Source organism: Colias eurytheme, chromosome 10, assembly GCF_061535395.1.
Source record: "Colias eurytheme isolate Ceu_HAF_F1 chromosome 10, ilColEury1 Martin Lab GWU primary, whole genome shotgun sequence".
NCBI lineage: Eukaryota > Metazoa > Arthropoda > Insecta > Lepidoptera > Pieridae > Colias > Colias eurytheme.
The window spans coordinates 4,781,151-4,792,816 of NC_142989.1; the positions used below are offsets into that span (position 1 = coordinate 4,781,151).

Genomic DNA, 11,666 nt, shown 5'->3' on the forward strand with positions numbered 1-11,666 from the left:
TGCATTATACAAAAAAAAACAACATTTATCATATGTTTCTTTACGATACGGGTCATTATCAACTATTATCGAAAGTCCTTTCGTTCGTAAAGCGGCCCTTGGACGAGATATAACATGGAAGTTTAGTGGGTAATGTCGTGTCGTCATTACGTACATATTTAACCCTCAAGGGGTTCGGTGGGAAACTGTTTATGTAAATCGGGATGAAAATCTTGTTTCCGCTCCCATCTGTTATAGACACTGCGGAATGCGAGGGTTCTTTTCAAAGTTTGAGGACACGATTGAACGTAGGTTTTTTATAGCCGGGTACAGCAATCTTGTTCAGGTGTGCGCGCGAAAATCCGGTAGATCTGAGGTCGCGTACGTTATCCGATTTTATTGCATATTGAAATGTACTATTTTCCTGATATACAATTTCTATTAAAGGGCTACTCTACCTTGTTACATTTTGGAGATACGCTAGCTGGAATAATATTTTGTTTTATGATTTTTTATGCATTCGCCCTATATTATATTATAGGGCGAATGTAGGCTACATATACAATTAAACATGTATAGATCTATTAAATCAGGAATAGGTAGAGTATCCTATGTTTTTTTTTATTTGAATGTTCACATTTTTTATCAGTGCATTTAGAACAAATATTTAAATAATTTAGTAAAAAAAAATTAGCTGATTATAACATTCAAAACATTTTTTTTTCTTTTTTGATGAAAGTATGACTAGTTACTTTATGTTTTTTTTTCTAAGAAAGTAGTTCAATGTGTAGAATTTTAATATCAACCTCTTTCTAGCCGCAACGAATAAAACTTGTGAAAGAATCTAAAATATTTAATGCAATCTAAGAAATTTAATTTAGCTTATAATGGAACTTATTTTCAACAAAAGTACTACGTAGCAAAAGATTATAAGAGCTATAATTTCAATTCTTATCTCATTTTCGCAAACAGCAATTAAGGCGAGAACGCTTTGCGACAAAGCTGAACGTTTTCATAAGTCGGTCGCTTCCGTTTGTATTTATTATGAATGTAGAGTTTTACAGTGGTTCCGTGAGCCGTCGCCGATACCGTGGGAAGCGGCGGGGCGCGAGGTGAACTTGCAATTTGCCTTTATTCAGCATCTGCCGGCGCCAGACAGCGCAATTGCATGATTTCGGTTCGGCATTACGCTTTGAGAAAAAGTTCCATCGTTAAAGCGTAGCGAAGATTGCTACACTAAGAATACGTTCGGCGTTCTGTTTTATCGTGTTACCACTTACCATTATTTCGATTTGAATTGCATGCATGCACAAAATAACATAAATTTAAATAAATAGTAAGAATCCACTTTTTTGTAAATAGGATATAGAAAATAGGATTCCACCTTTAATATAAACATAGGAAACGTCCAAAAACATTCTTAAAATAAATTTCAATATTGATGTCGTTTTTATACAAGAGGGTCAATTTTAGATACATAGTCTATCATTTGAATTGTTAATAGATATTCGTATCCTGTCGAATTTGGTGCGAATGGTGTAAATATAAATTAAATATTAATAAAGGGCCATATGTCCATGTCCGTGTGCTTTACCTGCTCTACTACCTTTAACGTTGATTGTATTTTTATTTTCTATATTCGTGTTGAATTAGGTATAATAATATATTATAGTAAATATTGTAATATAAAAATATACTCTATCATCTAATATTAAAATAACGTTTGAAAAATAAATCATTTCAATATTTACCAGTTTCCTAACAACAACTATAACTGTCTGCTATTAAATGTTATTATTCTACCAATTGCATGGGAAATTATAATAATCTTTATAAGTAACATTCGCATTCAAGTCACATGTGATAGGGGTCATCTATTAACGAGTGGGAAGTGTTAGCACGTGCCACCCGCATCTCAGCGGATCGTTTGATGTCACCGCACCGATGGCGTGCGGCCTCTGCTCGATTGAGGCGATTTACGTGGGAACTTCCACACCGATTATCGTTATCGCCTCGTGATCACAATCGGTAACTTTCAGCTTTGCTAAAAGTGTAAGAACGTCCGTGTAATGGAAAAATGGATATTGAGCTCGCTATATTCATTGGGGTTTCAGGTAAAATTGGTATAAATAAACGGGTCGAGCATTACCTAGCTCAATGTTGTTACTTATGATGTTAGCTATCTTGTCCTGCGACTTGCGAGGTTGCTGGTGTTTTACAAGTAACCCTGTAAATCTTGTTCAGGTGTGCGCGTAGATACATATTGAGATTAATAAAATTAAAAAGTTTACTAAGGGTAATAAGTAGTGAAGGTCATAGCCTTGTAGAATGTACGTACCAGGATTACATAGGTACGTTATAATATGTACATGTAGGTTTGAAATTGGTATTGGAGACAGGAAAGCCACCAACGTCTGATGGAAACTGATCAGAGTTCCCCATTCTTATACCTAATAAATAAAATCCTTTGGAAATCATTTTTCTTTCCTAATACGCGTACCTAATTGATACCTATAAAATATTAAAATTAAACTAACTTAAAGCAAAGGTGGAAAATAATCCTGATAGGTAGGTACCCAATAAAAACTAGTTAAATAAAAAATAAAAGTTTGGTATCGCTATACATCGTCTTCCCGAGATCCGTTAAATAAATCTGTCTAATCGCCTCGGTACCGAACCTCGCATTGTCCAGACATTGAATGCCTTCATTGTCTGCAAAAGTTACAAAAAGGACTTTAGTTCAACGCGTTAAACTGTTTAATAGTTTTACGAATCTGTTCTTTATTTGTTAGGATTTAGGGGTCTTTATCCGGCACCAACTGATTCAGATAAGATAACACTAAAAAGGGAGATGGAAAAGATTGATGTAACGGCTACTAGCGAGTTTGCGCACGTGCTAAAGCCGGCTGCGCATCTTGTACTGTCTTCAACTTAAAAAATTGGACAATAACGCATTGAAGACGGTTCCTTTCTTATAAATATATTTATAAGGAACTGAATTTGTAAAACGTAAAAGACTTGTTTATCTTCTACAAACGGTTCATAAGCAGCTAGCACGGTAAATATTTTCTGACATACCGTATCGAAGACAATAAGGTCTTCTAAAATGTAATTTTGCATATAACTAATTATTTGTAGTATTTTACTTCAGCACACTTCGAGTAACACAAAAGTCGTCTAAACCGTTTAGCTAGACGTGGCTAGACCGTGCACTTTGCGCGGTTGCCCGTCAAACTGGTAGTCAACAATGTACCTAAATTTTATAGCAATAACGTTGTAGCTTGCGTTGTAGTAGTAACTTATTGCTTACCTAAAATGTGGTAAGCCAAGCTTTTCAATTGGTTTAATTTAACTATTTTATTTTATTTTCAATAGCACTAGTTAAAAAATTCGCAGAATTCAGAAAGTAGGTATTGCTCAAAACAAGACTTTAATAGAATATCGGATATTTTATATTATTAATTTATTTATACTGAAAAGATTCATCGCCACTGTCGTCTTGAACGCAAAGAGCATCAATTTATTCCTATAGGCTGGGTTTTATATTTAAACAAAAACGTAACTACTACATTGCTAAATTACGAAGTTATCTATACTAATATTATAAAGAGGAAAAGTTTGTAAGTATGTATGTATGTATGTATGTATTGTTTTCACGCAAAAACTACTGGACCGATTTAAAAAATTCTTTCACCATTAGAAAGCTGCATCTTTACTGAGCAACATAGGCTATATTGCATTTTCAAAAAAATTAGAGATCCTTACCAAAAATGCAATAATGTAACCCAAGGTGTAAAAAAATCCTCAATAAAACTTCTGTCATCGCGTGCGCTGCGGAATCTATTGAAGATAGAACAAAAAAATGTTCTACGGTATTATAGAATGGATCAATATCTACAAGAAAGTCCGCGATACCATATGTCCATCTTCAGTAGTTATGTTACTACAACAACTTTTTTACGTTTTCAAAGTAAATAGAAGTGCCGACAGTATTCAAACCATGTTATCCATACACATATATTAATCCTTATCCCATTAAATGATGTTTTATTATAGACTGTTTCAATACCAGCAAAATACTTTTTAAATGAAAAGAATTGGATATTCCATTCCAAAGATATAACGAATTTTTAAAAGTGTCAATCTACTGAAAATAGTAGGTATACTGTTCGAGCAGGCCGTAGTGCGGGGGTCACGGAGGAATTCTACCAATATGCGTCTTGACGGAACACAGTGGGGTTTTGGTCGGTAGGAATCCGACATAACCCACGGCCCCTCCCCCGGAGGCCGTGGGTATCTATGAAAGATTTCCCCACTAAAACAAAAAAAAAAAAACAAAGGCCGTAGTGCGGGACGGGGTAAAGGTGATTTTCATGTGATTAAAAATTAAACCTATAGTCCGACCTATAGTAGACTTTTCACTGTAACGATATCGCATCTATGCGGGTGAAACCGCAGGGCATTGCTAGTAAAATATAATTACGGAGTGCTTAGGCCCTTGTTTTGTCGTAAAGATCGTGGGCTCGTTGCTTTGATGGCTTTACAGCTGTTATCGGCTATCGCCCTTTTTAAGTTATTCAGAAGCAAAATCTTTTGACTTGCACATTATTAGCTAGTGTACCACTCTTCATTAGTAAAATTATTTAGTTTTAAGCCAGTATAATACAAAAACAAAGCGCCATTCATTGAGATAATATGTTGTTTCTTTGTTTCTAACTTTCTAAAGTTAAACATGATCTTCGAACTTCGAATAAATTAATCATAATAATATCATAGCAACATTTTACGCAAGCCTCCGTAAATGAGCATTAGTTTAGTGCACAGAACACGTTTAGTGCAGGTGCTTGGATATACCAAATCTCCTCGTACTCGCACCTACAAGATTTGTCGGATTCCGTTATAAGGTTAAAGCAATACCCTGTGGCAATACCGCTTAATTTTAAGGACTATTTTTCAAAATTATTAATTAAATATTTGTCTAAAATAGAAACATAGGACTACGTGATAAAATTTAAGTATATGTCTATAACTTCAATTCAATTCAATTTCTTTGAAGGGTGGCAATTATGTGTATAATAAGTAATTGGCATAATCTATCATCTGTCAACTTGACAGTTCATTCAGATAATAAATATTACTTGACAGCGTAGACTTGACAGTGACGGCAGACGTATCTCAATTCTCAAATCTCAATCTCAAGTTCAAGAACCGGCTGTTGAAAACAAAACATTTTTTGAAATAATTGCGTGGCTACCTGCAATCACCGATAGAATAGCAATAAACGGTTTTATGATATTTTACTGTTGACTGTGGATTCATGAAGCTGAAGAGTACATATTTAAACCATTTCATACGTTAATTAGTGGTAAAATCGCATCAGAATGTCGCAAAAACAGAAAAAGAAATCTAAAAAACTAACTGACAAAATGCGGGCCTGTCACATCTCAGCCCCTGACGAGAAGCCGCAGCATTCTGGTACTGTACTGGCTGAAACTTACGATGTAACGCTGGCTTCCAAGTGGCCAAAACTTAAAGAGAAGGTACCTGATATTTTTTTACATCAACCTATTGATTTTGCCCAACATGTGCGTAAACTTCTTTCCTTAGGCATACAATTTTATAAACCGTTCTTGAGTCGCTACCATACAAAAATAACTTGCTTATCGTTTGATGATCACAAAGCTATGATACAATATTTTGAGAAGAAGCTATTGCCTTACCACACATTTGGACATCCAAGCAAGCGTAAAATGAAAATTGTTATCAAAGGCCTACCGCTAGGCATAGATTTGAATAAACTTAAAGCTGAATTAAAAGCAGTTTCAATACCGGTGATTAGAGTCCATACAATGTTCCGAAGAGAAAATATAAAGGACACTAACTGCCTTGTTTTAGCTGTGGTACCATACAGTGAAGAGGGTAAGAAACTTTTACAGGTGAAAAAAATTTTAGGATATGATATTAAACTTGAACCACCGATCAGTAAAACAAAGCAGTGTCACCGCTGCCAGATGTGGGGCCACACTCAACGATACTGCCATGGTCAAGTGAAATGTGTTAAGTGTGCTGGGGAACATATGTCCAAGAAATGTGAACGAGACAAGGACAAGGCACCACCCAAATGCGCCAATTGCAGCGGAGAACACACTGCCAACTATAAACAGTGTCCATGCTGCCCTGATTCCTTGGCGCACATCCTATCTCAAGTTCAGAAGAATTCCAGAATGAAAGTCCTTTACAGAATGTCTGAATTAGTTACAACTGACAATGTGGAAAGATTATACAAAAATAAATTCTACAAGCCTGTCAGTGCAAATGTAGCATTATAATATTTATACATCAAAGTATGTACTTTAAGGTTATATACTGAAAAACAGAAAGAAAACATTGCAAACAAATATATAGGCATGAAAATGTTTGTGATATTTTTGGTAAAAACTAAGTTTAAATTAAATAAAAACTATTTTGAAAATTAATAAGTTTCATTTAATACTTAAGTACATGTATAGATTTACAAATAAGTCTTATACTAATCTTAACTATATTTACAATCTTAATTTAATAATAGGTGAGATTACTTTATTTTACAATGCTTTTAAACTTTGCTGTATACTATTTTTTAAAGCTGTATCACTGGACTCCACACCATCACTGATTTGGGTGACGCGGACCTGAAAATTAATTGATTATTATACTTGGTTACAATACATTTACTGGTTTCCAACAAAGAGTGACTGAACTCATCTTAATCAAGCAATTACTGTTTAAATTCCAAAAGCCAAATCTAAATCTGTTTTTTTTTTATAATTTGGTTGCAAGTTGTTCTTTATTATTTTATTACATTTCTCTATTTCCCTTGCTTTCCATAAGGTAAAAGGGGAATAATTATAAAAAAGTTACCTCAAGTTTCATATTTCTAATTGGAGACCTCCATTGTTCATCAAGTTCTGAGAGGACTCTGTCTAACGTATCTACCAGTCTGTCAGCATCTTGTGTCGTAAATACCATTGGGGGTTTGAATTTTAGCACATTAGCGTCAGGTCCATCTCGACTGATTAGAATTTTTTCTTCCCGCATTCTGTGAACAAAATATTTTATAAGTAATATGTCTTCAAGTATATTAATGTGTTAAATAAACAATTATTTTTAGACGACCTATGGCGACATTATAACTATAAAATACAATCATGAAATATTGAACATATTTACATAATGTGACTTTCAGTTCCTCTTTATATTGTCGCACCTATTAATTTAGATACTTATGTATGTAACTTACAAACAAACCTTTTGTAAGCAAAATTTTAATGCACTACATGTGTCTGCCGTTTTTTGCCGTTAAATATTAGAAAAATACTGCATTAACATATGTACCTGTTAACTATATGTTTAGCTTCAGCTGTAGCGGGTGTCCTTGCGTCTCTGTCAGTCACCAGCTCGACTCCCACAAAAAGGCCTCTCCCTCGCACATCGCCGACCATGTAGTGCTTGTGTTTGAGTTCCTGGCATCTAGCTAGTAAGTGGTTGCCAACGCGGAAGGCTCGCTCCGTTAGACGCTCCTCTTCTATGACGTCAAGCACTGCGTTCGCTATGGCGCAGGAAACGGGGTTACCTCCATACTGTTGGAATAAATTGTATTTTGTAAGTAATTATTGTTACTTTTTGTTAATTACATAGATTGTTATAAATTGAAGTTTGTTTGATATTAAAAAAAAAATAAACGATCTCGGAAATAACTGTGTAGGTAGAATTAAAAATCTGTGTTCGTTAGCCCATTAATTATAGATGAAGGTTGTTATATTATTATAGCATCTTGCTAAGTTGCTGCGATCTAAACTTATATTAGCCTGTTTGTAGTATGCATACCCACTCTAAAACTACGTCACGTAAATAATGCTACAAGAAACTAACCGTATTAAAATATTCCACCCCGGTATCGGCGAAGCTTTTCGCAATTTCCTGAGTTGTGATAACCGCAGCGACTGGATGGCCGTTTCCCATGGGCTTGCCCATTGTCACGATATCAGGGATCACGTCCTGCGTCTCGAATGCCCACATGTGCGTGCCCACACGACCGAAACCTACTTGTACTTCGTCCGCTATGCACACACCACCGGCTTCACGGACATGCCTGTAGAATATTTTTCCGTTGAGTCTTTTTCACATTAGGGATATTTGAATAATATGTTCGTATTTTGTACTTTTAAGAAAATATTGAATAACAAAATATTAAATAGATTACGTAATTATTCATAGTAAAACGAATAATGATAGGAAAATAACTTACTCGTAAGCCCGTTTCAAATAACCATCTGGGGGGAATATTTGTCCGCCACAACTTTGCAGGCTCTCAGCAATGAAGGCACAGACGCCTCCGTTTTTCTTAGTGGCTTCTTTACAAAGCTTTCCGACTTCATCAGCATATAATTTTCCTAATTCTTCTTCGGATTGTGAATCATTGGGGTATGTGTACTTTCCCCTGTATATATCCGGGACCGGGGCCTGTATTTAAAACAATTACTTATAGTAACTATTTTATAATAGTAAATATAAAATGTCTAGGTAGGTATTTCATAGTAGGTAGTTAGTAATATAGATATAATTCTCAGATATAATTTTTTCCTAAATCCTACCTAACGCATAATATCCTTTGAGTAAAACGCTATTTATATTCTTATTTAATAACAAAAAGTATTAACGCAATAAAAGACCAAATGTTACTCCTTCATAATAACTCCTTATATATTAGCGAATAAAGGAAAAACATGAACCATAAACTTAGTCATAACTCCATATTTTTCTCATATTGTGCCCCCGATACATAACGGCCTTATAACGGCATAATAAGCATTAAAGGCAATAAGTGGCGAACAAAAAAGTTTTTTACGTTCCATATTAATAGGAGCCATATTTATGTGCCAAACACCGTGTGCTTACGCAAGGCACATAATAAGTAATGTTTTATATCCAGACAATTTCGAATTTAACTACTTAAATAATATTAGGAAATAATTGAAGGTATAGCTACACTATGGGGGAGTAGCCAAGGCAACTCACCACGTGAACCCACTCTGGCTTCTCTGGCCCTCCTGGTAGGTTCAGTTTGTAAGGAGAGACATCAATCATGGAAGTAAGGTGCCCATGATACGCGCTGGAACAAAATGGCGCTAGTAGCACCCACCACAAGGTCCTAACTCTACTCTCATACTTCATCAGTCACGAATAACCATACATTTTGGCTGCTTTGTATATAAATTTTTTTACCGCAATATTTAACAACTTTCTTTATAGAATAATACACACTTGAGAATTAAATAATCTACTTTATATAAAAGTACAATATTTCACAATTTAAATAGAGAAGTTCTCACCACTGAATACATTTTTATAATAAGATCTATAATTATAATGAAACAGGCGAAAATTTTACAATAATTACCATGTCAATTATTGAGTTTCTAATCAACCAGCCAATTTCTTATTACATTCTTCACATTCATACAATAGTATCTACAACCCGACTACAACGAAAATACTTTAATGACACTTACTGGTCAAGTGTAACAACATCCTTCTTCTTAGTGTGAACTTTTGCTAGCCTTAGTGCCAAGTCATTAGCCTCGGAACCCGAATTAACGAAGAAGCACACAGACAATGAGCCGGGCATAGTTTTTACAAGCCTTTCAGCTAGGATCACAATTTCATCGTGGAGATATCTGTTGTTTGTGGATATCAAAGACATTTGGTTTCTTCCAGCTTCTACCACATGTGGATGGCAATGTCCCACTACAAAAAGGTATTAAATTATAGTAGAAATAAATTCTTAAAGAAAAGTCAAGTAAAACTATTAAAAGGATAAGTATTTTTTTACGACAGGCCACTCAGGGTAATAAACGAATTTCATTACGCTAATGCGATAAATAAATACAAATAGAACGTCAGATATCGCTATCTCAAGCCAGTCAAGAATTCGAGGATCACGCATGGCACATGCACTGTTATCAGTATTAATGCAACATTATACTAACCGTGTGCAACGTTATTGATGCAATCGAGATATCTCTCGCCCGTTTCGTCATACATGAACTGGGCGATCCCGCGAACAATTTTTAACGGGGATGAACGGAAAAACAGCTGGCAGGCGGCTCTACAAAAAAATTTACAGTTTTTAACCACTCCTTTTACGTGTATCTATGTAGTTTTTGGAATACAATGCATGATGTTTGTTTAAATGTGGATATTTGGTGGATATAAGTGAATGATTATAATAGATAATGTATTTTAGTTAGTTCAGTTTAGTTTTGGCATTTTTTTATGTCAGAGCAAGCAAAGGTAAAAAACGATAAACGTTTACCTGATGAAAACTAAATAAAATATAACTAAAAATAATTCTATAAGTAACCTGAATTATTTTTATTGTTTGCTCATTTCTAACTATGTTTACTAAAATATTAGAGAATCTAATGTTTCTTATCGTATTAGAAACGTAACAAACAAATGATAATGAATGATAAATCTCTCAAATTGGCAAAAACAAACTATTGTGAAGTGAACAATTATAAAACGGTCAAATAACACTAACTGTGTATGAAATTATGAAGCTAATAAAAGCGTGTTAAAATATAGGTATTATCTAAATTAACTAGGTATTTTAAAAGTCCTTACCCGATGTATTTTTCTCGAAGTTCAATGGTTTCAGATTTTGGTTTTGATTGTAGGTAAGCCATTTTATCTTATATCTGAAATAACTGAATAGTAAGCGACGGAGATAGATCACAAACATTAATTTTAAAAGTTCTGTATCTACTATAGACCTTACTTAGCTTAGACCAGGCATTTAGACGTATTTAAAGAAATAGGAATGTAATTAAAATGATAAATAATCATTACATGTTGCAAATTCATTAACTTTTTAAATAAAGAAATAATTGCAAGAAGATACTGACAAAAAGTTAATGATCCTTTATAAATTACTATCCAATCAACCTAATGTAAAATATGTAATAAATATTATTATCTAGATACTTACTATATATCACGGAAACGTAAACAGTAGGTAATAAATGTTGAGGTTTGATTATTATTAGTCACGTGCGACTACGAGCAAGGAATGCTACAATACCATAAGCGTAAGATGATTTTATAGAGGCAACGAAGGCACGCCCTCGCAGCGGCCAATGGAAACAAACACATATACTTACACATTATCAGTGCAATAAGTTGATAAGCTCGCATGAACACAAAAGTCGTCGACCACGCGGCTGACGCAGACACGCCATGGAGCGACCGCATGGTCGGTCATTAAGGAGAAGTTGCCGGCTCGGTCACTTTTATTTAATAAATTTGAGTTTATTTCTATTAACCTTATAATTTAATTAATTTTTAACAAATTAATTAATAGGGATATTGACAATAATGAGATATAAGTGTGCAGATATATAAAGTTTTCTAAATTGTACAATAGTTATATTAATCTAGCTTCATTTTTTTTATAGTGCCTAAATGTTGTGAGTTTTTCACTTCAGTATGCCGGTGCTTATTTATAGTTTTATACAAATTGGAACAGGCAAGGTTTCTCATTGCAACTTATAAAGTAAAAAATCATAAAAAATAAATAAGCTTTACATTATCTTAGCTCTATTATGATTTATGTAATTATACATATTATATCGGTTATGGATTCTAAT

At 34.2% G+C, this 11,666-nt stretch overlaps 1 protein-coding gene across 2 annotated transcripts; it reads right to left on the bottom strand.

The window, feature by feature from the left end:
- Nucleotides 1–6,442: 6,442 nt before the first annotated feature.
- Nucleotides 6,443–11,107, bottom strand: LOC149905150 (alanine--glyoxylate aminotransferase 2-like). 2 transcript variants are annotated; one of them, XM_090106317.1, is made up of 10 exons: nt 11,009–11,107; nt 10,645–10,718; nt 10,008–10,126; nt 9,531–9,765; nt 9,037–9,130; nt 8,267–8,481; nt 7,891–8,110; nt 7,354–7,598; nt 6,880–7,057; nt 6,443–6,650 (listed from the first exon to the last, which is right to left on the bottom strand). In XM_090106317.1, exons 2-10 carry the CDS (start codon nt 10,704–10,706, stop codon nt 6,564–6,566), a joined length of 1,455 nt encoding a protein of 484 aa, XP_089962443.1. In that variant the 5' UTR covers nt 10,707–10,718; nt 11,009–11,107; the 3' UTR covers nt 6,443–6,563. The 2 variants fall into 2 exon arrangements, with proteins under 2 accessions (XP_089962443.1, XP_089962445.1); XM_090106319.1 differs by lacking the exon at nt 11,009–11,107 and having other exon boundaries at nt 10,645–10,727.
- Between the last annotated feature and the right edge of the window lie 559 nt (nt 11,108–11,666).

Coding starts and splice junctions, on each gene's coding strand:
- LOC149905150 (XM_090106317.1), bottom strand. CDS start 10,706: ATGGCTTACCTACAATCAAAACCAAAATCTGAAACCATTGAACTTCGA. Junction 10,127..10,644: donor CTTCGAGAAAAATACATCGG/GTAAGGACTTTT, acceptor ATTTTTTTGTAG/AGCCGCCTGCCAGCTGTTTT. Junction 7,058..7,353: donor GCTAAACATATAGTTAACAG/GTACATATGTTA, acceptor TTTTGTTCACAG/AATGCGGGAAGAAAAAATTC.